General features: G+C 39.2%; 1 protein-coding gene across 3 annotated transcripts in view; it reads left to right on the top strand.

The window, feature by feature from the left end:
- The window catches only part of SNX31 (sorting nexin 31), a 37,230-nt gene extending 12,225 nt beyond the window's left edge, over positions 1-25,005 (top strand). For 2 of the 3 annotated variants that reach the window (XM_089517729.1, XM_089517727.1), the window contains 10 exons: positions 8,731-8,841; positions 9,750-9,840; positions 11,375-11,462; positions 12,348-12,417; positions 13,579-13,671; positions 17,454-17,657; positions 19,930-20,028; positions 20,635-20,712; positions 23,445-23,501; positions 24,167-25,005. In XM_089517729.1, the coding sequence (XP_089373855.1) occupies positions 8,731-8,841; positions 9,750-9,840; positions 11,375-11,462; positions 12,348-12,417; positions 13,579-13,671; positions 17,454-17,657; positions 19,930-20,028; positions 20,635-20,712; positions 23,445-23,501; positions 24,167-24,265 (990 nt within the window). In that variant the 3' untranslated portion in view covers positions 24,266-25,005. The remainder of the gene's footprint in view (positions 1-8,730; positions 8,842-9,749; positions 9,841-11,374; positions 11,463-12,347; positions 12,418-13,578; positions 13,672-17,453; positions 17,658-19,929; positions 20,029-20,634; positions 20,713-23,444; positions 23,502-24,166) is intronic. The other variant, XM_089517728.1, reaches the window with a different exon arrangement.
- Positions 25,006-26,022: the final 1,017 nt, after the last annotated feature.

The raw sequence follows: 26,022 nt of genomic DNA, 5'->3' as shown, positions 1-26,022 counted from the left end.
TTGCTCCATCTTCAATATTACATCTTTTCAAATATTTAAACATGGCTATCACATCACCCCTTAACCATCGCTTCTTCAGGCTAAATATACCCTGCTCCCTAAGCCACTCCTCATAAGGCATGGTATCCAGATCTTGTGCATGCCTGTTCAGAAGTAAACCCCAGCATGGCTGTCAGATGCTTAAGATCTTAAAGCAGTGGCAGGGCATCTGTAGGGGTTCTAGAGGCTATTGCTGTACTTGCTTCCGAGGTCACACTCATCCTTTTTTTAAAAAAAGCCATAAGTAATGAAGGATCACTTGGTTTTCTTTAAAAAAATACTTCAGGCCTAAAAAAAGGTGCAGTGAGGAATTGGAATAGCTATCAGATGGAGAGTCTTCAGTCTTGTCCCCTGGAAACAGGATTCTATGAGTTTTGTCCATTTTTTTTAAAGGTCATGGGTGTCAGGTGAAGCACAGAAGGCCTTCCGGGAGGGTTCGTGATTCTATATAGTTGGGTGAAGTACAATCTGCCCTTCTTATACATTGATTTTTTATATGTGGATTCAAGCATCCACGGTTTTAAAATGTTCAAAAAAAGTATAAATTTCAAATGTCAAACCTTGATTTTCCATTTTTTATAAGGGACACCATTTTGCTATGTCATATTTAATGGGACTTGAGCATCCACAGATTTTGTTATCCACAGGGGATCTTGGAACCAAACTCCAGCTAATAACAAGGTCCACTGTATAAGAATTCTCCATGCTGAACTCTGCTATAGTGCTCCTGTTACCAGTCCTAGGCTCCACTATATTGGTTTGATAGCCCCATCCCCATGTCTTTCTATGGATGGCAGGGGGAGGGCGGTTCAGAGAAGCATCTGGCTGTGTTCCCATACTCAGATGTAAACCAAGGACATCTTCCATCAAGATCTGGTTGGAGCCTCCAGAGATCTCAGCAGATGATGTTATCACTCTACATCTGGCTATGGGAACATCACCAGATATTTCTGCAATCCAATCCGCTGTCCACCAGCCACAGAATGGCTGTGGAGGAGGGTTATCAAGGTGACATGAGAGCCAACGTGGTGCAGTGGTTTGATCATTGGACTATGAGGTCAAAGACTTTCATGGTTGGCATCCATAGTATTTTGTGGATTTTTCAGGTTATGTGGCCATGTTCTAGAAGAGTTTGTTCCAGATGTTTTGCCAGCATCTGTGGACTATGATTCTGAAGACTAGGGTTTAAATCCCTGCTTGGTCATGTAAACCCACTAGGTGATCCTGGGCAAGTCGGACACTCTCAGCCTCAGAGGAAGGCAAAACAAACACCCTCTGGACAAATCTTAAGAAAACCTCATGCTAGGTGCTGTTTAGGATCAATATAAATTGGAAATGACCATGGGCAAGTTGCGTTGAGAGGAAGGGAATATCAACATCTGCAACAACCACAGAAATACACATGTATATGGTGGAATTATGTTTGTATAATTCACTCACAGGATGCTTCCTATAAGTGTCATATAAAACAGCACACACCTGCCACCCCTAGCTCGCCACATTTGGAGTTGACATTTCTGAATCATCTTTAAAATTGAGTTAATTGTAGAGTATAGCTGTACGGGATCACTGAGGCAAAGTCAGCTTTTTCGGATTCTGCTGGTTTACATAGCTAAGGTGCTGAAAAGGCATTCCTGGTTGCTGCAGCCAGCTGAGCTTTCCCAGATACTTTGCCACTATTTCATCCTGTTCCTCCTCTGAAGAGTATTGTGTAGCATTGCATTGTTCTTCATTACCCACTTTAGCCTCACAAAAATCCTGTGAAGTAAATTAGACTGAGAGTCAGTGGCTGCTTCAAGGTCACTCAGTGAGCATTGGAGGAAGAAAGAAGTGGAGAAACATTGGTATTTGATAGTGAAATGTGAATATGCTGCCTTTTTTTAGTTTTGTAATTTAAGTCCTAAACCCAGGAGAGCAAACTAGCATCAATACTTAGTCAGTGTAAAGCAGCAAAATTCCATACTGCTTTCTCATCTGAATTGCCTGTTCTGCTGATGACTTACTTTTTTGGCCTACCACTAAAATTACTTTTCTTGGTTTAAAGCTCTGAACTCGCATAATGCCACAGCTCAGAAATACCTTGCATGCTTGTAAATAGTTTCTAAGGTTGCTGGCTTGAACAGGAGTGTGTCTTGAGATGGTGAAATGTTTAGTTCCAAAGGGAGTTGCAAAGTGTATTATCAGAGCTCATAAAGCACATTATAGACAAAATATTTTTATAGGATCCCCTATCTAGGAGGAGGATATGGGGTGCAGGTGACAGCAAGACTAACCCAAGACATTATGCTGTCTGAGAGAAAGGATAATGCTACTTACCTACTCCTCTGAACTCCCATTTACTGAAGCCAACTGGACTAGTAACTGAATCCTAACTTCAGTATTGGTGGTAGGACAGTGTCTGGTGAGTGCAGCAGGCTGATGTATGAGGCATAAGACAGACCATGGCTGCATCTGCAATGCAGAATTAATCCAGTTTAGCTGCCATGGCTGAATGCTATGGAATTCTGGGAATTGTAGTTTTGTGAAATATTTATCCTTCTCTGTCAGGGAGTTCTGGTGCCACAACAAATTACAATTCCTAGAATTCCATACCATTCAGCCATATCAGTTAAAGTGGTGTCAAACTGGATTATTTCTGCAATGCAGATGCAGGCCATGTAACACATAGATCTGTAGCTTCCAGACCCTTGCTGCTACTAGCTGACACCAACCTGTGTATACTTCCTGAGGTGGCTCTCTGACTTTGCCTAACAGGCAGACACAAAAGCAACTGTTCTCAACTTCTTCTTTTCTTCTTTTTTTGTCCATGGGCTGCTTGAAAATTGCAGAGGATCTTCGTGAACCATTTAATAAACTTGTTTATGTTATACATAAACTGGAACATGAACATATTCAAGTTTTAGAACTCTTCAGGACCTACATCAGTGTCAAAATTAGTGGCATATTAGACAAACCACAGGCTTTTGGACCAGAACCTTATTTGTCCTCTTCATTAATCTAGCCCTGATCAAGAAACAGAGATCTGTCGTCAGCATAAATAACTTCAGTACAGTTCTAATTCTTGACTCTCAGCAGATTTTCTGTAGACCATCTATATCAGGGGTGAGAATCATTTCCCCCTCCAGAGGTTGCTGGACTGCAAATCCTCTCACTTCTAGGCAGCATAGCCAGTGGTAGACATCTGGTGGGCTACTTAATCTAAATGGGACACCAGTAGTTTGCCAACTGCAGTTTGAAGACATTTGCCCAAGAAGAATTATTCATCAGGCTGTATAACATTTTTTTATCAAAGGGTGGTGATCAAACTGTCCTTTAGGTCAGTGCTTCAGGACAAGAAGGATGAAAGAGAACATTGCCCGAGACCTTGGAGAAGTGCTACCAGTCTGCCAGCAGTGGCAAGATGGACCAAGGCAGCATTATAGCTTAATTTGGCAATTAGTTAGGAAGATGCTTGTGTTAACTCTTGTGCTTTCTTCCTGGAATGCATTCCCATTCTGTCAACCCTTTCCTCCGAATGATGAATTTGAGGCCTAGATGAGAAGAAATATGTAGACTGAGCTGACTTTGTGCTTTTGATCAAGAGAAACAGCATTTCCTTCTGTTTAAAAAAAGTACAGCTATATCATGACAAACCACTCTAGGATTCCTGGATGGCACAGATGGTGGAAAGAGAATGTGAATTTCAGTAAAGGCTGAATACTTTCTTGTTCAGTCGGCCAAACACAACAGTATTCAAAACACCCTTAAAAAAAGAGTTGTCAAACGTCTATGAGGAAATATCTTTGTCTCTTTGATGCTATAATTATTCTCCCCAATCCTTTTCTTCTTTTGGAAGTTGTGCATTTCTCTTCAAAATGTGTATGTTTTCTCCCTCTAGAGAGGTTAAGAACAACAAAAAGGGCTTTTATGGATATGTCCGCAGCAAAAGGAAGAAGAAGGAAATGGTAGGGCCACTGCGTGGAGAAGATGACAAAATGCTAACAGAAGACAGAGAAAAGGCAGAATTACTCAACACTTTCTTTGCCTCAGTCTTCTCAGAAAAGGAAAAGGGTGCTCAACCTGAGGATAATGGAGCGGAGGACAGAATAGGGGGGATTTCAGCACAAAATAAGTAAAGAGATAGTACAGGAATACCTGTTTAACCTAAATGAATTTAAGCCTCCAGGACCAGATGAACTACATCCAAGGGTATTAAAAGAACTGGCAAATGTAATATTGGAGCCATTGCAATAATCTTTGGAAACTCCTGGAGAACAGGAGAAGTCCCAGCAGACTGGAGGAGGGCAAACATTGTCCCTATCTTCAAAAAGGGGAAGAAAGAGGATCCAAACAATTATCGTCCAGTTAGTCTGACATCAGTACCAGGAAAGATTCTGGAGCAGATCATTAAAAAGAGAATCTGTGAACATCTAGAAAGCAATGCCATAATCACAAAAAGTCAGCACAGGTTTCAGAGAAAGAAGTCATGCCAGACAAATCTTATCTCATTCTTTGATAAAGTTACCACCTTGTTAGATGAAGGGAATGCTGTGGATATAAAATATCTTGATTTCAGTAAGGCCTTTGACAAAGTTCCCCATGGCATTCTTGCAAACAAGCTTGTAAAATGTGGGCTAGACAAGGCAACTGTTACATGGATTTGTAATTGGTTGACCGGCCAAACCCAAAGGATGCTCAACAATGGCACCTTTTCATCCTGGAGAGAAGTGACCAGTGGGGTCCCACAGGGCTCTGTCCTGGGCCCAGTGTTATTCAACATCTTTATCAATGACTTGGAGGAAAAAATTGGGGAATACTTATCAAATTTGCAGATGACACCAAATTAGGAGGAATAGCTAATACTCCAGAGGACAGGTTCAAAATTCAAAATGACTTGAATAGACTAGAAAGCTGGGCCACAGCTAACAAAATGAACTTCAATAGGGAGAAATGTAAGGTACTGCACTTAGGGCGAAAAAATGAAATGCACAGATATAGGATGGGGGACACCTGGCTTAAGGAGACAACATGTGAAAGAGATCTAGGAGTCCAAGTAGACCACAAGTTGAACGTGAGTCAACAGTGCGATGCGGCAGCTAACAAAACCAATGCGATTTTAGGCTGCATCAATAGAAGTATAGTGTCTAGATCAAGGGAAGTAATAGTGCCACTATATTCTGCTCTGGTCAGGCCCCACCTGGAATATTGTGTTCTGGGCGCCACAATTCAAAAAGGACATTGAGAAACTAGAGTGTCTCCAAAGGAGGGTGACTAAAATGGTGAAGGGTCTGGAAACCATGCCCTATGAGGAACGACTCAGGGAGCTGGGTATGTTTAGCCTGGAGAAAAGAAGGTTAAGAAGTGATATGATAGCCCTGTTTAAATATTTGAAGGGATGTCATATTGAGGAGGGAGCAAGCTTGTTTTCTGCTGCTCCAGAGACTAGGACCCAGAGCAATGGATGCAAGCTGCAGGAAAAGAGATTCCACCTCAACATTAGGAGGAACTTCCTGACAGTAAGGGCTGTTCGACAGTGGAACACACTTCCTCGGAGTGTAGTGGAGTCTCCCTTCTTGGAGGTCTTCAAACGGAGGCTGGATGGCCATCTGTCGGGGATGCTTTGATTTGGATTTCCTGCCTGGCAGGGGTTTGGACTGGATGGCCCTTGCGGTCTCTTCCAGGTCTAGGATTCTATGATTCTATCATCTCCAGCTCCAAGCTTTGGCGGAATGAAGAAAAAGAGGGATTATTATTTCTGCTTCAAATATAATGTCTCTAAGAATGACATCATTCTTAGGATATTTGTCACTGGCACTGGATTTGGGTAGTGCTAATTACAGTTTGGAAACATTACTTTTAGATTACAACTTTGGGCCATGCTGGGTGGGGAATTCTGAGGGTTGTAGTCCAGAAAAATAACCTCTCCAAACATTGGCATTAATAGTGCACCAAGAATAGCAGTTGGTATTTGGGCCATTTGGAAATGCCTCCTAACTCATGCAAGCAGAGGAAGAGGAGAAAGCATAAGGGGTCTCCATTTCCTACCTTCTTTTCCCTCATTTTTTAGCAAGAGCGACAGCCAGCATGGTGTAGTGGTTTGCGTGTTGGACTATGACTTTAGGGACCAGGATTCAAATCTTGGCTCAGCCATGAAACCCACTGGGTGACCTTGGACAAGTCACATGTTCTCAGCCTTAAGGGAAGGCAATGGCAAACCTCTGAACAAATCCTGGCAAGAAAACTGCATGATAGGGTCACCTTAGTGTCACCATAAGTTGAAATGACTTGAAAGGCACACAACAGCAACAACTGCCATCCTCCTCATACTAAAGGCCCTGAGGGGATTGTGACATTTGGCCAGGCTTTTCACAGCTCTAGAAGCAGCTTTTTAAGGCTTGTCTTGTGCATAATAGATGCATTTCAGCAGGAGGTGCCTTTTAGTGCTTTTCCTGAAAAAGAAAATCCTCTTTTTTTTCCTTACCTGAAACTGACCACCAAAATCCCATCACTTTCTGCTTCAATAATATCTTTCATTGAAGAGATTGGAAAACTGGGCTGCATAGTTACCAGTATCACAGATATAGATTGGAAAGCAGGATGTACTCTTTAAACTGTTAAAGAGAATTTTAATATCCCTAGATTCAGTGGTTTGATTGTTGAGCTACGACTCTAGAGGAATGCAAACAACAACAATAAAGATTCAGATAAGCAGAGTATGTCCTTCCATAGCTTGTTGGATTACAGCAACCAGTATTGCTCTTTACAGGCTATGATGGCTATAGGTGATGGGAGTTTATGGATGTCCCAAGATACTATGGAAGTTAGAGATAAAAAAGAGCCAGTTGAAATCATTCTTCCATATTAGTAGTAACAGTATATTAAATCAAATGACTAGCAATCTGTTGTCCTTTAAAGGTATGTAAAACCTGTAGCCTGCATCATACTGCCTTAATGATAAGATTGTCTCTGCCCCCTGCATGGAGCAAACAAGAAGATTTGAGATGGGAAAAACAAAGTGCTTATATAAAGGAGGAATATAGATACTGGTATATTGAGGTTAAGTACATTTAGATTATTTCATGCTCTTTTGACTCTCAACATTTATTTGCTACATGTTCAAAAGAAACATACAAAAATACTGTATATGAGGAAGAAAGTGCTTGTGGGCTTGTAAACATTAAACAGAAAAGAAAGCTCATGTATCCATGTCTTGAATTTTGTACCCTAAGTAGGCTCCATAATTGACAATGGAGGTGAGTCCAATGTAATTTTGAATATACAGAATTCATTAATGTCAGTAAACCCAACAGTAGTGGGTATTTGTTGCAATAAAATGATTTTCTTCCCATCTCTTTTTGCCTGTTTTGCAATCTTCCACACCACCCCAAAATCTGTTTCATAGGGTTTTCCAGCCCTTCTGCACAGATTTTGAGGGCACAGGGCCTTATTCTTTTCCCAGAACATCTGGGAATTAAATCTTAATCCCTAATTGCATCTTTCAGAACATAATGAGTTCAAGTCTCCCAAGTCAACGTGCTTAGGATCAATTGGTTTGATTGATTTAACCTTATAATCCTATATGTCTACTTGCAAACAAATTTCGATGGATTCAGTGGAGCTTTTTTTCCAGTTAAATAGGTGTAAGCTGGTACTGTGATTATCCTTATGATGACTTGTGCTGATCATAAAAAGTTTAATGCTGAGGGGAAACCCTAAAGGACTAATTATCTGGAGTCTAGTACTGTCTATATAGTAAGGCTATCACTTCATTAAAATTATTTTAAATTAGGCATTTTAATTCTACATATATTTCTGTATCCATCTGAAAGTAGAAAATGTACTTTGTTTTTCACTGCATGCATTCATATGCCACAGGAAATGCTGTCTCACAAGAGATATGCCATCTGGCATGAAAGAAGAGGAGAAATGTCTTATCTAAATGCAATTTGTTTAGAAGCACTTGCACAGAAAATAATATTTTACTTGGAGGATCTTTGTGAGTAATTACAACACTATTAATAATATCTGTTTCACAGTGCATATTTTACAGCACTCCAATACTGCTTTAATTGTCATGGCTTTTTCTTCTAGAGTCCTATGATTTGTCATTGTGTGAGGTATTTAGAATTCTTTGCCAGAGACCTGTAGTCCGTTTTGTGTGTGTATGTGTGTGTTTCTCTTAGTCCCTTGTCAACTTATGGTGACTCCATGAATTTCATAAGGTTTTCTTAGGTAAGGAATATTCTGAGGTGGTTTTGCTAGTTCCTTCCTCTGAAATATAGCCTATAGCACTGGTATTTGTTGGCAATCTCCCAACAAATACTAACCAGGGCTGACTCTGGTTAACTTCCAAGATCAAGTGGGGTCTGGTACCCTTAGAGTATTTAGATGTCCCATACCTAACTATTAATCCCAGGATTCTGTAGAATGGAGGTATGGCAGTGAAAGTGCTATAATTATATAGTGTGATAAAGGTGACAGTTAGTTGACTAATGCTGCAGCATTACCATTTGCATTTTGAATCTTGCAGTGGTATAATGCTGCCCATTTTCTCTATACTTCAATTAAAGGTACAGAGTAATTGTTACCTTTCATTTAAAAGTTACACCTTCTTTCCTATTTTACTCATTAACCAATATATTTTTCTGAAGGAAGGATGAAAGTTCTTGCTTTCAGCAGCAAAGCCCCCAAATGTATTTTCATGTTTTGCAGGATACTTTTAAAATCCAAACCCAACAAGCCTTTCTGGATATTTATCTTGCTGATGGAAGATATCTCAGAATTGATATTCAGACATCAGATACTGCTGAAAGGGTGCTAGAGGTAAGTACATTTGAAAGCTTGGAAAGATTCTTTTCTGAGACTTTAATTTGAAAACGTAACTTTTCCAAGATCTGCTTCTTTTACAAATGAGTTCAGTACTATCACATATGAAGTGTTTTCAGGCATATTTAGCAATTAGCTTATGCAAATCATTTATGTATTTTATATAATGGTTTATGCAATTTTCTTTAATGTTTAATCATGTTTGTATTTTAGTTAAGGAATGAGGGATGTAATTTTAGTTTGTATACGTTATGTACTGTTTAGGTATTTTATTTATTTGCTTATGTAAATCATTTATGTATTTTATGTGTTTTTATGTAATTTTGTAAACCTCATTGATCTTTTTGGAAAGGCGGTATATAAATACATTTATTATTATTATTATTATTATTATTATTATTATTATTTTAATTTGAAGTGTTTTTAAACCACCCTTCTTCCTTGCAGATGTATAGCAACACATAGTTTGTTCTGAATAACCATAAATATATGTCCAAAGACTGTAAATATGTTTTAGAAGAAAATACATATATAAAAAGGTGCTTATTTCTTATTGATACAGCTTGTGAGTTGTGATTGATAATTATTTAAATCATACCTGTAACTCATGGAAGAAAGAACTGGTGCAGATACACCCATAGAATCAGCAAGGGTAGGCATGTAGGAGTCTTTTCATACTTACATTTTGTTCTGTGAAACTTTAAAGTTTGCAACAACTACATTAATCCTTTAAAAAGTATCACCTAGGTGATTTTATCTCTCTCTGTCTCTGCAAGAAAAAACAAAAATCTATTTATGGAATTTTTCTGTTCCATGGTGTTGAAAAAGCTAATCTAAATACGTGTTGTCTGGTCTACTATTTTGTTTACAGGCTAAGGGAAAAGTATCTCTTTTCTTTCCCCTAGGTTGTATCATACAAGATTGAGCTTTCAAGAGAACTACTAGGTTATTTCAGCTTATTTCTTATTCAAGATCACAATGATGGAAAGCTATCTGGTAAGAAGTGTTTTGCATATCAGTAGCACAGTAAACACTTTAGTCACATTTCTTTGCATTTCTTTAACATGGGGAAACAGTAGTAGACAGCTTTATGGAAATAACTACATTTCTCATAAAATATGTCAGGCATTGGTTTTAAAAAACCGAATTTAGATATATCATTTCTTATAAATAAAGTTTTGATCACATATTAAATCTAGGATTTTTTTTGGCATACTTCTACCCTCATTTTATTTGCTTGCCCTTATTTTTTTAGTTAGGAGGAAAAAAAGACAGTTGTAGCTCCACAAGCTGGGTGTTTTGAGCAGGTCCATGTTAAAACTGTACGTTGTGAAAGAGGCAAATCTGTTTTGGAAGATGTATAGGCAGGGTGGGGAACCATATCGGTTTGGGTGTCCTTCCACATGTGCGCATCTTTAGAAACATGCTTTTGCCTTCCACACTGAGCCTTTAAAGAAGATCACTACGAATATAAGCCAAGAATGGGAAAGTTACTGTGGTACATTAAAGCAATTTTTCCTTGCTCTGAGTATAGCAACCTTTTAGAATTTTTGTGGCATGAATTCTTGGATGATTTCTCATTCTTGCCCCACCATGAGTGATGCTGATACATGCTTCACCCATTTTGCCTGCTGAAGGATTTAGCAGACAAATTTTCTTAACTTAAAGGAGCACAGTGTTGTCAACAGCTTTTGGGACTGTGTTCCACTATTGGGACGGTCAAAAATCCTGTCCTGCCTCCCTCATAGAAATCTATTTCACCTGTAGTAGGGGAAGCACATTTTAGAAGGATGTTGTGTGACTGATACAGGAGGAAACCCCTATTTGGAACCTGGGCCCAAGCCACTCAGGGCTTTAAAGTAAGCACCAATCTTTGAATTGCACTTGTATGTTATCAGGCAGCCAGTGAATTCTTGTTACTGGTGTGATACAAGCAGCATGAACAGTGCCAATCAAAATTGTAGCTACTGTCTTCTACACTCATTGAAGCTTCTGAACTGTCTTCAAGGGCAGGTCAACTTACAATATGTTGCAGGAATCCACTTGGGAAGTTAACAGAACACATGGAACCAGAACTGAATTAATTCCTTACCAGATGCATTTTAACATGTAAATGTTAATCATGCTTCTTCACTGGTAATGGGTATTTCAGTTGGACAGTGATATTTTATAGTTTTATCAAATGCTAGTAGATCTTGATTTGCATTTATTCTTTGAGTCCATCCTTTCCTCCTTGGTAAACGTTCACCTTTAAAAACAAGGAAATAGACATGGTCCTTGTCCCATCCCATAACTAGCAGAAAAAAAGAAGGAAGGAAGAAAAGAAAGAAAATGGAATTATGTAAAATTATATAGTTTGCATAATTTATACAAGTTACAGAATTCTGTTTGTACAAAGCTTGGATCAATACACAATATTTAGAGTTCACACACCCCTCTGTATAACTTTAAATACATAGAAACCCACTTATTAAATAGTGTTTCAGAAATTGTCATCTTTTTTCCCCTTCTCACCCTCCCATTCCTCTAGTACTGAAAAAACTGGCAGAATTTGAACTCCCGTATGTGAGTCTTCGCAGTATGAAGGAATCATCTTGTAAAATTGGGATCAGAAAGTGGTGAGCAGGAAACTGAAGTGAAATTAGCAAGTTGCATTACATTTTAATAATTAAAATGAGTATGCTGGAGGAGGAGGAAGTCATTGGTTCAGTTCCTGTAGGCTAATTATCAACATGGAAGAAAGTAGGGGGGAAAACTGCAACTCATTTGAATTGTGGTGCTGGGGGAGTGTGCTATCATGGACTACAAAGGGAGAAGAAATTAAGTCTGAACTCTCAGTAGAAGCCAAAATGATTGAATTGAGGCTATCATACTTTGGCCATATCATGAGACAGCATTACATTGAAAAAGACAATAATACTTGATAAAATTGAAGGCTAGGAGAAATGGGGGAGGAGGGCTGCACTACAGGTGGATAGAGTCATTCAAGGAGGCTATGGCCCTAAGTTTGCAAGACCTGAGCAAAGCTATTAATAATAGGGTCTCTTGCATATTTCTCCAACTGTATTTATGAGCTTTTAGGGAGATGGTTGCTGATTTTCCAGTATTTTTGGGAAACTGGCAACTATCCAGTCCCAGGTGAATTCTTTTAATTGAACAAATTAACAAAGACATGTTAAGAATGCATTGACAGGACTGTTCCCTCCCACATTTAACAAAAAAAAAATCCTCCAGTGTTCTCTCAACATAGCCTCACAGCTGGTGCTAGAGTACGTTAACCAGTGAATCTGTTACCTTGGCAAGTCAGTTTTGCTCCTCCTCATAAGTATTAGGTATATATGCGACAATATATATATATTTGTTGTTTAAATACTATTTGAGAACAGCATTTGCAACTATCTTTTGCTAGAAAACTGTTAATTGCAGTCTTCTCTTCATAAATGTCACTGAATCAGTGGCTTTGTTCTGTGTACATTTTAAATTCCACCACTTTCACTGGACAGGTATATGGACCCTTCCCTTGATAAAATGCTTATGGACTGTAGAACTGCAGTGAACTTGCTCTATATGCAGGTAAGTTCTAGAACAAGCACTATTTTTACTTCAGAAAATAACTAATGTAAAGTTGTGTTTAAAATCAGTATTTTTTTAAATGAGCAAGCACAACAATCTTCTACCCCCATCCTGCTAACCTTATGATGTATATACTAATCGAGTGAGATATACAGAATGTATAAAGCAGGACTAGATGTGAGAGCTGAAATATTGTGTTTAAACTGAGTCAGCCCTATAGAAACCAGTGTGATGATGGTGTTAAAAGCAAAAGGAATCCATTGGTAAGTGTTATTAAAAACATCCCCCAGGGTTTATTTTCCTAGAATCTCTGTCCTCCCAAGTACTGGAGTACTCAAGAAGTGAACCTGACTGAAAGAAAAGATCTAGGGAGGGTTTGATTTAGGGATATAGGCAATAGCTGATTGTAGGGTTTAGTATTCTTCAACACTTTTTTCCTGTTAAAATCAGATACGCATCGTTTATCATTGCAACAGATTTACTTATTTATGTCCTGCTTCTGTTGCAGACAACTTGGATTAATTAATGCAAATACACTATGGCTGCTTCTGCACTGCAGAAATAATCCAGTTTGACACCACTTTAAATGCCATGGCTCAGTGCTTTGGAATCCTAGGATTTGTTGGTTGCTGTAGCACCAGAGCTCCCTGACAGAGAAGGCTAAATGTCTCACAAAACTACAGTTCCCAACATTCCAAAGCATTGAGCCATGGCAGTTAAAGTGGTGTCAAACTGGATTATTTCTGCAGTGCAGATGCAGTCTATATGTAAGAATACAAGATAGTTTAATTTCTGTAAGGTAGTTTTAAAAGATAATTAAACTATATTATAAATTAAAGCTGACAGGAATCAGCACTGCTTTGTAGCCCTAATGGGACTTGCTTTATGGTAGGAATGATGGGTGGTGTCGTCCCTGAATTACCTTGTGGGAATTATGCTGATTTTGTTCCATTATGGAACTTCTCTCTTCTGCTCTTTTTGCTATGCCAGTGCAAGAACAACCAGAGCCCATATAGAACAGCAAGACCTGGCAATTAGAGGGGTTCATTGGCCAAGGTCCCCAAAGATTTTGGACTTGGCTGCTTTCATCTTAATATAGTAAATGAGATATAATTGTGAAACAATTGGGATAACAATTTTTGATTGTGTGTGTTTTAAAAGGTTGTACAAGAAATTGAGAAGAACTGGCTAAGACCTACTGATGGACAGATGCAGAAACTTCAAATGCTACAAAAGGCACCTAATAAAATGAAGGTAATACTTTTATTTTTAAAAAATGGGACTCATTTCAAGTTAAATGCTACAATATAAAGACTGCATTTGCTTAAAAAGGGTGGAGGAACCTTAGCCCTAAGGCCCTTCCAGTTATCCTGGGGTCCCGTTCTGATGTTTTCCAGATGGCCAAGTCTTCATCTCCAGGACACCATCACTTAGTGGTTTTTAAGCTTTTATACATGTTCTCACACTTCTAAAAAGTTGAAATGCCACATCTAAGGCTTGGTTATTGGCAGGCTAAAAAATACTGAGATTTTCAGTTCTGTCTTTTAACTTTGGGCCCTTCCTACTACTGGAAACTGTCTTTCTTTCAATCCTTGCTTGAAGCCAGAGATGGGCAAGTTTAGGGGCCGTTTGTTTGTCTGCCCTGGGATCATTCAGGGGTTGCATGGACTATCAAAAATGCCACAAAATGCTGCTCCCTCCCTACTAAAACCAAAATTCTGGAGAGGACAGGAATCCACTTGTGGTTTTGAAAAATGGGATTTTATGTTAAGCAGGAAAGTGCAGGGGGCATAACCTACTTATTCTTGGGGGCTTGCAGGAAAGTCACCCCCTTTTCTTGGTCAGAGAAAGGATGGTCTGAAGCTGAGTTGTAGCAAAAGCTGTAAAAGCTGGAAACCCCTTGTGACCCCAGGGACACATTTTGTCTGTCTCTTCTCTATGGCTTGGATATATGGCTAAGTTATTAATGGAAGCAAAGTTTCTCATACCTTACCTCCCTCCTTTGCAACCATCTGAAGCCCACACTTCTCTCCAGGAGATCTCCAATAGAATGTGGGGATGGGATGAGGGGTGTGCTGGAAGAAGGAGAGGAGTTGTTTCTTCTGTGGATTTTCTTAAGTTAACATATTTTAGGATCCAAGCCCAATTCTGGGAAATTTACCACATAGTAGCAGTTTTTCCATTCCTCATAATCTTGTATTTAGGAAGTTCCCCCTTGTGTCCTGATATCTGGAGGGGGCTTTGGAGGAGAAAGAGAGGACAGAACTTACTTTCTGTGACCTTCCTCATGTTAATTTACCACAGGATTACAGTTAAGATGCTCAACTTTACAGAAACTTGCTTCCCCCACTATACTTCTCCTCTGTTGAACAAAATGTGTCCAGCTAGAATAAACTGTGTTAGATGAATTTCAGTGGGTCTCAGTTTTTGTAAAAGTCATCAACACATGCTATTCTGCCATTTTGTCTAAGGATTTATCTAAGTGTTACATAAATTCTTAGAACCAGCTTGGTGTAGTGGTTTGAGAGTTGTACTACAACTCTGGAGACCAGGGCTTGAATCCCCGCTCAACCATGGAACCCATTGAGTGACCTTAGGAAAATCACACACTCTCGGCCCCAGAAAACTCCAAGGTAGGTTCATCTTAAAGTCGCCATAAGTCAGAAACATCTTGAAGGCATACAACAGCAACATACTCTTAGAACAAGCTCTTGATGATTTCCTGTAAAAACTCAGCCAAAGTTTGAGTGAGCATTTACACTTCTCCTATAAGTAGCAGAGAAAGAAGGGCTTCCTCTGTTTGCCTCATTTGCTCATGCTATCATAAAAGTTGCTGTTTGTCAAACTGCTTGTCTAGGTTACTTTTCAGATTGCATCTTCCAGCATGGCCAGGGGGATTATGGAAGTTGTAGTCCAAAAGAGCAACTTTTCCCGAGGTCCATTTATACATATAGCAAAGATTTCCCCTTGCTCTGTATTCTTCCTTCAGGTGCAGAGTGGAGAAGTGGCAACAGGAAAGATATGAAAGCAGCATGGGGAGGGCTAAGGGCAGTTCCACAGCATCAGATCGCTTCCCTTTCAGTTTTGTGCAGCCCTGTTGGCAGACTCTTCTTTGTACCTCTAACTCTACCTCAATGGCATTAGGGGGGTGTAGCAAGTGCAGATGCACTGGGTGTGACACCTCAGAGGCATGACACCTGGTCATGGGAGGCTTCCATAGCTGTCCCCCCCACCCCTCAGCAGCCCTTTCTGGGCAGGCACACTGGGTGACGCCAAGCCTAGTGACGACACTGCTCTGCCTCCATGGTTGAGTGTAAGACAGAAGCAGCAAAGAAAACTCTGCTTGCATAGTTCATACTATGCTATCAGGCTAAGATCAGAATTCTTCTTTTTGATCATGCACTAGTGTGAGCAGAGATGCTTAGCCAGTGTTTTCTTGCTTTCTCTTTATGGTAAATACAAAACAATGGCAAAAATGTCAGTTGTTTTAAACTCTTATTTAAAAGCATTCTTCTGGCTAGTCACTCAGCATAGAATGCATCCAATTGTTTCCATTTTTGTTTTCATTAAAAAAAAAAACCTGTAAGAAGTAATTACAGTTGAAATTCTGCTTGGAACATTTAATTGAATACAGACACAAAGGTGGAGGTAGACCCAGTCCATTGGAACTGTTGCTATTGTGCTGGCAAGTTTATGACTATCTTTGTAGCTGAAATCCAGCTGGGGTGCTAGCTTAGTATAAAAATCATTATACAAGTTGTTATGCTTTCACAGAGGTTGCACAAATGCAGTCCCCAGGGCAGCCAGTCATTTTGCAAGCACATACAGTCCTTCTCTCATTTCTGACATGGGGAATATGGAGCTAATTGAGTGTTGTTTAGTGGGTGAACTTAAGGCCATTGTGCCTATTATGCAGTTGGTTGTATAAACTTGAGATTCAGCATAACTGCACTGGCATATATTTATGTATGTTACCTTGACCTAGTCTGTCTATGTGTGTTTCCATTTCCCCACTGAAGAATTACATTCCTTTAAACTACTTGTGCTATATGCATTTGTTTCGTGATGGAAATATAACCGGTATATGTATGAAAGAGAAGCAACATTCAAAATCAATTCACTTTGCCACTTTTCCTGTAGTATAAGGATGGGGAGCATTTGGTTCAGCAGTTTTCAGCACTTCTCATTACGACCTCTACTAGCTAGGGTAGACCACCAAAAATCTAGAGGCCCATGAATTTCCTACCCTGGTTTCTGAAGGGCACTTAGATCTGCAAACCAAGTTTACAAGTGACTTACTAAAAGGGGGGAAAAACCCACCTACTACTTTTGCTTCTGTAGTCTAATCTACTTGCAGAAATAATTCAGTGTGACACTGCCTGAACTGCCATGGCTCAATGCTATGGGATTCTGAGATTTGTAGTTTGTTGTGGCACCAGAACTCTCTAACAGAGAAGGCTAACTATCTCACAAAACTACAAATACCAGAATTCTATAACATTGAGCTATGGCAGTTAAAGTGGTGTCACATTACTTCTGCAATGCAGATTAGGCCTGCATCTGAAGGTACTGGGAAGGAATGACTGGTGCAGATGTGTCCTGCTGAACAGCTCTTGGAGTCTTGCTCTGAAAATTCTTTGCAAGGCCATATTTATCCTTCCCACCTAACATATGATACTTTTACTGGCAAAATAAGTATGGGGGAAATCTCCTGCATTAATGTTAAATGTGAGATGTGTCCCTTTAAACCAGGGAACGTAAATTGTAGTATAGGTCATCAATATGTGAATGGGCTCTCTGTACCAGAGTTTAGAACTGAGTTATAATACGTACTGTAACCCAGAATCCTCCAGCTAGCATGGCTAGTGGCTATGTTGGTTAAGGGGTTCTGGGAATTATAATCTACATAAGTAACTTTATAAAAATATATTATGTGGCTTCCAGTCACTTGGTGAAGTTGCTAGCCCTTGCCATCTTCCTACATCGTATCATATATAACCCACTGTTCTCCTCCAGTTTCTCTTTCTCTTGCACAGTTCTTAGAGGTGGTTCAGGAGGTCCAGCATTATGGATATATACAGCTTGATCCTTGCTCTTGTGACTACCCTGAAGTAGGCTGTACTGCTGCTATTCATGTTGGAAATAATGAGATTAGCTGCTGCATAAAGTTGCCTAGTAACCAGATCAAAGAGGTCAGCTTCAAGATCAACCGGGTGAGGTGCTGGCAGGTCACATTTCTAGTAAGTACCTTGTGAGCAACTTGATGTTTTTTCAGTTGCTTAACCATATTGTGTAATGCTAACTGCCTTGCTGTGATTCATCATTGTCCTCCTTTAAAAGGAATAGAGCTTGGAAAAGTTACCAGTACTTTGTTGGATTGCAACTCTCAGAATCCTCCAGCCAACATGGGTATTGGTTATGTTGCTGGTGGATTCTGGGGTAATTATTTATTTATTTAACACCCCAGCTTTCTTCCAATATGGAACTCAAGGGCTGATCACAGCATAGATTAATACAAAGTACACCTAACAAAATACTGTAATAAAAGTATAAAAAGCAATTAAGTAGACTACCCTGATAAAAACACCAGTAATTCAAAATGGTTAAAAAGTGTTTAAAACATAACTAGGAGGAGAATGGCACAAATACCCCCCAGTGAAAGACCCTTTCACTGATCTGGAGCACCTTTGATTTATCTGGATTAAGTCTTAATTTGTTTGCCCTTATCCACTCCATTACAGAAACATCTTCCATAAGATTTGATTGAAAGGAGAGATAGAATTTGGGTATCATGAGTATGCTGGTGGTAGGCCAAAAATCTGAAAATGAGTTCTATTTTCTTTTCTTCTTTTTTTTAAAAATCTTTCAGTGGAGGTGCTCTGAATGCAGGAAATAAGACACCACACATGTGTATATTTCCTCTATATAGATTTGTTGCTGTGTATGTGTTTAGAAGAAACTCTTTCTTTGACTCCCCCCCACCAAATATGTTTAGCAATAAGCTTATCTGTGGTGATTGTAGTAGTCTATTCTCTCTCTCTCTCTCTCTCTCTCTCTCTCTCTCTCTCTCTCTCTGCACCTGCCTTCAAGTTGCCTGTCTACTTATGATGAAATCATGAATTTCATAGTATTTTTTTAGGCAAGGAATACTCAGAGGTGGTTTTGCCAGTTCCTTTGTCTGAAATATAGCCTACACCCTCTGGCATTTGTTGGCACTCTCTTAACCAAGTACTAACCAGGGCTGAACCTGTTTAACTTCCAAGATCATACAGGATCTGGTGCCTTTAGGGTATACTATCCACTAGGAAATGTGCACTAAGAAGGGCTGGATAAAGAACTTAGCAATGCCCAGAGTGTGCTACCACTTCTTGACCTGAGACAATAAAGTGGTCATACAGTTACAGCCCAAGTAGAACAAGCCAACTAATCCCCCATCATTAGAACTATTTCCAGGCAACTTTATTCAATTAATTATGAGTTTCATCTGGTTGAATATTTATAAATGTATTTTACAAGAAATAGTTCTGGTGAGACAGTGTAGCTTTTTTTCCATTTCTTAAGATGGGATCTGAAATAAAATATTGCAGTGTATCCCATACCCTAGGATCAATGCTGCTACTCAGTGCTTCAGCCAGACTCACACTGGACCCCTTGTAGTTCTGTTCAGACTTCTCAGGGTTACCTAAGTTTCTGGGAAATGGAGAGGGGAGAAATTGTAGATAGCAGGAAATGGAAAAGAAGCTCCTCCATTTCCACCCTCTTGAAATAACTGTTTTCAAATTTCTCTGCCCATTGTCTAAGTCCCCACTTGAGGAAGAGATCTGGCCTCTGCCTACATTGACATCCCTCTAACTGAACTGCAATAGAGACAACATCTATGCAAAATGTAGTCCTGTGACTCCAACACCATTACTTTTCTTCCTCCTGTATAATTTTTAACATCTTTCACCTGAAGAAGAAGCCAAAAGAGTTTCAAAAGCTTGCAATATGTGTTTTGTGCATTTTGGCTGGTCAATAAAAATAGCACTCCTTTGTGGATTTTGTTTTGTTTTCAATGCAGTGAGGGAAGTTCAGTCTTACCCATTTCCCCAGTACTAAGGCCTTTTCCCAAAGACACTTACTATGAACAGTATAGGGCAGGCTCTGGATGCCACCCAAAAAACCAAAATTGAACCTCTCTTCCAAAGCACAGTTCATCTTGTAAGATTCTCTTGGGAATTTGTTTTGAGAAAAACCAGTAGCAAGGGAGGCCTGCCCATAAAGCAAAATCACAGGTGTGGAAACAGCTTTTTCCTTTTTCTATTAAACAAACAAACAACCCCCCCCCCCCCAAAAAAAAAACCCCACCAGTTGGTTAAAGAATAAGAACATGTGAGCTGCCACTGAAACAGCAGAGATAGCCAGGATTTTGTTATAGCTGTGAATGGTCAGCAATGTAGATTGAAGAATATCTGAATTAGTAGTAAAACATAATTGTATTTGTCTTTTTTCTTTTTTCTTTTAACTGCTTAGGGATCTGTTACAGGTCAAGGACTTGACCAGTTTTTGGAACTCAGGTTTGAATATAATGATTCTGATACATGGAAATGGATTGTCTTTAATACTAAACAGGTTTGTTCTGGTATACTTAAGAAGAGGAGGGTGGAGGGATCAAAATGACATTTTTCTCATGTGTTGTATTAATGCCCATATTAAAGTTCCAGTGCTAGCTGACCTAAAAAGGGACTTTGGAGGAAAGAAGCAGAGGGTGGAGGTGCTGTATCCTTTTCCATCCACAGCCTGGTTACTTTGGGAAAAAGAAGCAGAGGATGCAGGTGCTTTATCCTTTTCCATCCACAGCTTGCCTACTCCAAATTATTCTCTTGAGCTACTTTTCCCTATTGTAGATTTAAAATATATATTTTTCTGTGCATGTCCCCAGGGTGGGGAGGTAAAACAGGCTGGAGGATCTGGAACAAAGTAGCAGTGCCCATGGTCACATACCTTCTGGTGCTTCTCTCATCCAGATTCCGCACTACTGAAATGTAGAGATGTTGGATAGTTGCATATAAGTCTTCCCAACTCTTCAAAATACGTTGAAACTGCTATCTGTCCTCTTCTTGCTACAGAGCAAGATTAATATAGTCCAATCGAGAACCATTCAGTAAAAAGAGTGTGGTGGTGGTGTTTTTCCCCCAAAAGGGAGCCCAAAATTAATGTATTTTCCCCCATTTTTAGGCATTTCTACTAAGCAGTTGCTTAAAAAAGATAATATCGGAGCAGCTGATGACAACAACCAAAAGTGATCAAGAAATGGTGAGCAGAGTTTGACTAGCCATTGACGAGAATGGTTTGCCTAACCATTAACAAGAAGCTGTCAGCTATCTTGCCCCTTGTTGCTTTTGGGAAATTACCACTGCACATATTAGAACATACGAAAAGTCACGAAGGCCAGTCAAGTCTAACATTGTGCTTATACTGTGTCCAACCAAATGGCCAAGGGGGAAACAGAATATGAACAAGACCGCCTCCTCCTCCTTGCATTCACCAGTAACTAATATACTTCTATATTGTCTTTAATACTGAAGGTAATATATAGCCTTCCTGACTAGTAGCTATTAATAGCCCTAGCCTCTATGAATTCACCTTTTGAATTTACCCTTTTAAAACTTCTCGTTTGGCAGCCATAACTAAACCACTTTGTGACAGTGAATTCTACAGTTCAACTATGTGCTATGTGAAGAACTACTTACTTCTGTCTTGCATAACTTGATTAGAGTCATAAATCGATGTTGACAGCTACAAAATAAACAAGTAATAATAATAATAATAATAAAATTTTTATTTATATACCGCCCTTCCATCAGATCAGGGCGGTTTACAGCGGTTAAAATACAATAATAAACAATTAAAAACATAGCACAATTACAAAAAAATAAAGACAAAAGGCCCCAGGATTACCCAGTCCCATTGCCAGTGCGGCGGAGGAGGGCCTATAGGACCTTATTCAGGGAATGCGATCCGGAACAGAAAGGTCTTTAGGTCCCGTCTGAATTGGGCCAGGGAGGTAGCTGAGCGGAGCTCTATGGGCAGCGTGTTCCAAAGGGCCGGGGCGGCGATGGAAAAGGTCCTCCTGGTAGTGGAGACCAATCTCGCCCCGGGAACCCTAAGTAATTGCTGCCCAGATGTTCTGAGGGTGCGGGGCGGAGTGTATGGGGAGAGGCGGTCCTTCAGGTATCCTGAAATTAAGTAGAAATTAAACAGGTACAAACTGCAAATCCAGAAGAATTCCAGATTATGTGCACACAGTAACAGAAACATAAATGCCTTCTGTAAGGAGTCAGCCTATTGGTGTTAATAAGACTGCTAAGGCTAATAAGATTGTTGGCCAATAGTCTGAAATTCTGGGAGCTGAAGTCCAAAATCCCTTAAAAAGCACAGTTTGGGGACCACTGATTTAGCCAGTTGATTGCTAGTAAACAATGTTTTAATTGTCTTGAATCTCTCACTGGAGATTATCAATTCAGCAAAAAAGACAGGAGTTTAGCGGTATGCTCCCATCAGTATCGTGTGATAATGCAATGATTATCACATGACGTTGTGATTATCCTGTGAATAAAGAGGAATTTTAGTGCTGCTCTTTGTTCATGGAAAACGCTGTGAATAAAAAGCAGTGCTAGAGTTCCTCTTTATTCATGGGTTAATCGTTGCATCGTGTGATAATCATCACATTATCGTGCAATATTGATACCACTAAGCTCCTGTCTTTTTTGCCGGGTGATAATCTCCATCATTCAAGATGACTCTAGTAATAGGAAAGTGGGAGAAGAACTTTTTACTATCTACCTTCCCCACACCATACTTAATTTTATATACCTTTATACCAATGGATCTCACTGTTTTTGCTTCAATTAGTAGTCTACCACATTCCTAGGAATCAACACAGAAAGCAAGCTTCTCTTTCCATTCATGCTTTTAAGAACCTTATAGTTACAGTAGCCCTGCATTTATATAAAGGGTAATTCCTTCTGAGTTCAGTGGGATGTACTTCTAAGAAAACATGCATAAGATTGGGATGTATATTTCCATTTTTATTATTGGAAGCAAAGGAACTAGGACGTAGGTCTGACCTAGGAAGTTCAAGGTGCCCCTAGGAAGTTTTTTCACATACTATCAAATACTATCTTCTAGGCAGGACCGATAGGGATATTATAGAAAGCCCTATCTTCTTGGACAAGAGTGATAACTAATTCTCAGTTAACCACAACAATCAGCAGTGAGTGTCTATACTTGAATGTATAGTATAGATTCTAAGTAAGCCCTTAACAAGGCTGAAAAATGGCACTGATATGTCAACTTTTCCTTTCTGTATATACAGTATGTATGCATACTATTGGTCAGTAATCCTCAATTTGCATACCAGTTAAGTAAACTATAGTATACCTAGCCTCAGGTAATGAGGTGCTCACATACCAAATAAAGACATAAATCATTTTATATGATTGCTATAATAATAAATAAAAATAAAACTTTTATTTATATCCCGCTTTTCTGTAACAAGACAATCAAAGTGGCTCACAACATAGTAAAATCCACATTTACAAAATTATGTCCCAAATTCCCCCCCTTAAAACAGGATTAAACATGTACAATTAAAATATCTATTAAAAACACACACACACACACACACACAAAAATACAAGGACAGAGTGGTGGGCTAATACATGATGTGGGGGGCAGTCATTCTGTGGCCGGGCACTTTTATTCAGAGATAATACTCTTTCTTTTGTAATGCTATGGAGCCTCCTAAACTGCGTGTAATTGAGCATGTCAGTATATCTTAATCCAGTCCTGGTTTGCTGCAAGAGGTTCTTGATAATCAGTTAAGACTATGCTCATAAACTGAAGAAAAAAGTAATTGGTAAGAATCCAGTCACTGTAACATAATTGGCCAGTATCTTCATCTGAAATAAGCTTGAGCTAGTTGCTGCTACTCTGTTTTTATCTTTCAGTATAACACATTTTATACTTAAATGAATTTATTTTAGCAGATTGAACTTCCTGAACCAGATAAAGCAAAGAAGGCAAGCATCCATCCAAGTCAGGTTAGTGGATTCAGTTTCGCAAATTGGGGAGAGATGAATTTGAGTAGGATGAGAGAGATATAAAGATGACTACTACATCTTGGGGCTAGTCAATTCTATGTAATCCTATATATTTGTTGTCATAATGATGTTAACAGACAGAGGTAAAGATGGAAAGGTAACTTTTTTTGGTCTGGTCAAGTCCCATTATATACAGGGAGGGTAGTAAAATGTCCCTTAAATAAAAGAGTAAAATTAAGGTTTGCTTTTTGGAATTTTGGAGTGGAAATATTTTCAAGTCATGGATGCAGAACATGTGGGTACAGAGAGCTAACTGTAATGTGTTCCCATGCTCCCCAGCATGCTGGCTGGGGGATTCTGGAAGTTGCTATCCAAAAAAGTTGTATTTCCAAGCTCTGAATATAGACATTGAAACTAAAGAGCTCAACCCTAGCCTTCCATCACTTCTTCTGACCTGCCTGCCTTACCTACTGTTTGCAAAAATAATAGCTGTTGATATCCCCAGCAATTATATAGTTATCTTTTAATGCTTCCACTTGAGCTGCTGGCTTCATAAATTTAATGCACTCTGTTTCTCCCTATACCAATGTTTTTCATCTATTTATGGTTAGCATTTTAATCAGCTGGATAATATTATTATCTTTGATATCTTTCATTTTGTGCAGATATTTCATTCTGGTTTTAAGCCACGAAAAAAGATACCAACTAGTAGATCAAGTGAAGATGACTGTGTGTTTGAGAAGATAAGTGAAGATGACTTGTGATCTTCAGCTGCTGCTTTTGGAGAATTTTTTTTAAAAAGGAACAACCAACAATTAGTGCAGTTGTCCTCCAATGGCAATTTACATTTTCTGTCTCTTGGTTGGATATTGATATTTTAAAAACATCAGTAAATCATGCCTGAGAGAGCCATAATTTCCTGCAGTTAGAAGGAAATCTGTAAATATTTTTGCACATATACTTGGGTTTACTTTAATTTTTAAACATGTACAGGAATTTAAAAACGGAAAATAGCTTTTTGTTTGCTGCAAGTGTTGAAGAAAATGTGGCATTATGTGGTTAATCACTGGAATGTCAACCACTGTTCTGTTTCAAGGGGTACAATCTTTCCCTGCCTCTTTTCAATCCAATGGTAAGTTAAGCCATGCACTGAATGTTGGCAGGATCTCTCTGTGTACAATAGTACATGGTGCAATCTCCTCGTGATCTCCCAAGTCAAACAGGCAGAATTTACTTGTAAGACTTTTTCTGCAGTTTTTTTGGTCCCTCCAAGATCTGTTGCATGAAAATGTTCATTTAATATGTTTGACTCTCTTCTTCCCACATCCTTCCTCCCCTACTTTGCACTGGTTGCTGGAATGCATCGCCCTCAGGACTGTCGGTCCCCTCCTTTAACTGTTCCAATACAATACAGTCTCTGTTTGTTTTTTAAACCTATTACATTTTGTATAAGGAATTTTTAAAAAATAATTATGCAGGATGTGGGGGGTAACTTGTAGCAAAAACCTACCAGTATGCTAAATATAAGCACTGTGAAAGAAATTTGGTGGTTGTCAAAATTGTTTTAACAATACACTGCTGCTCTACTTTCAAAGTGACCAAGCTTCGAGGGCTTGAAAATTAAGTAAAACCATTGGTTTTTGGCTCCAGCTAGAGAATCTTAGCACCCAGCCTATGTATTCCAAGAATGTGTATAAAAATTAACATGTAACCACACTATTCCTGTATGTAGACAACTGCAGTCTGTTGTCATAAGGAAGTCAAGGTTTTCTCTCTGCACACAGGAATTATGGAAATCTTTAGAATGTGGGGTGGCATCATCCATTGCAATCTGCATGCCTTATGCCTTACCTATACTAGAATAGAAACCAGCCATTTTAAGGTCACAGATGAGCATTTAAACCTAATGAAGTTTATCCTTAACAAAGGGTTTGCAAAAGAAATCTCAAGATAGAATTGCAGAGGTAGTTGGTTGTTAGTCTACATTTGTCTGTCTTTGAGTTACTTTTTGGACTACAACCCCCTGAATTTGCTAGCCACAATTGCCACTTTCAGGTGTAATCTTTGCAGATGTTAACATTCTGCTATATAGGTATTAGGATCCAGTATTGTTTGAGCACTGGACTCTCTTCCATGCCAACATTCTGTGAAGTTGCCAGCCACAGCTGCTGGCCAAACGTCGGGAATAAACTCTTCTAGAACATGGCGTCATAGCCCAAAAAACCCACAAGAAAACTATTGGACTACGACTCTGGAGAACGGAATTTGAATCCTCACTTGGCCATGGAACCCATTGGGCAAGTCACACTCTCTCAGCATCAGAGGATGGCCATGGCAAAAAACCCTTTGAAGAAACCTGCCAAGAAAACCCCATGATAGGTTTGCTTAGGGTCACCGTAAGTCAGAAAAGACTTGAAGGCACACAACAGCAATAATAATAGGTATTACTTTAACAGACAAGAAGTAGACAAGGTAATTTAGTGCACACCTCACTAAGCAGCTAGAAAGGAAAAATGGGAAG

Source organism: Sceloporus occidentalis, unplaced genomic scaffold (genome assembly GCF_023333645.1).
Source record: "Sceloporus occidentalis isolate IW3139 unplaced genomic scaffold, rSceOcc1.0.p SCAF_3, whole genome shotgun sequence".
Classification (NCBI taxonomy): domain Eukaryota; kingdom Metazoa; phylum Chordata; class Lepidosauria; order Squamata; family Phrynosomatidae; genus Sceloporus; species Sceloporus occidentalis.
The sequence above is the reverse complement of the archived record's forward strand: the minus strand, read 5'-3'. Positions and strand labels throughout refer to the sequence as shown.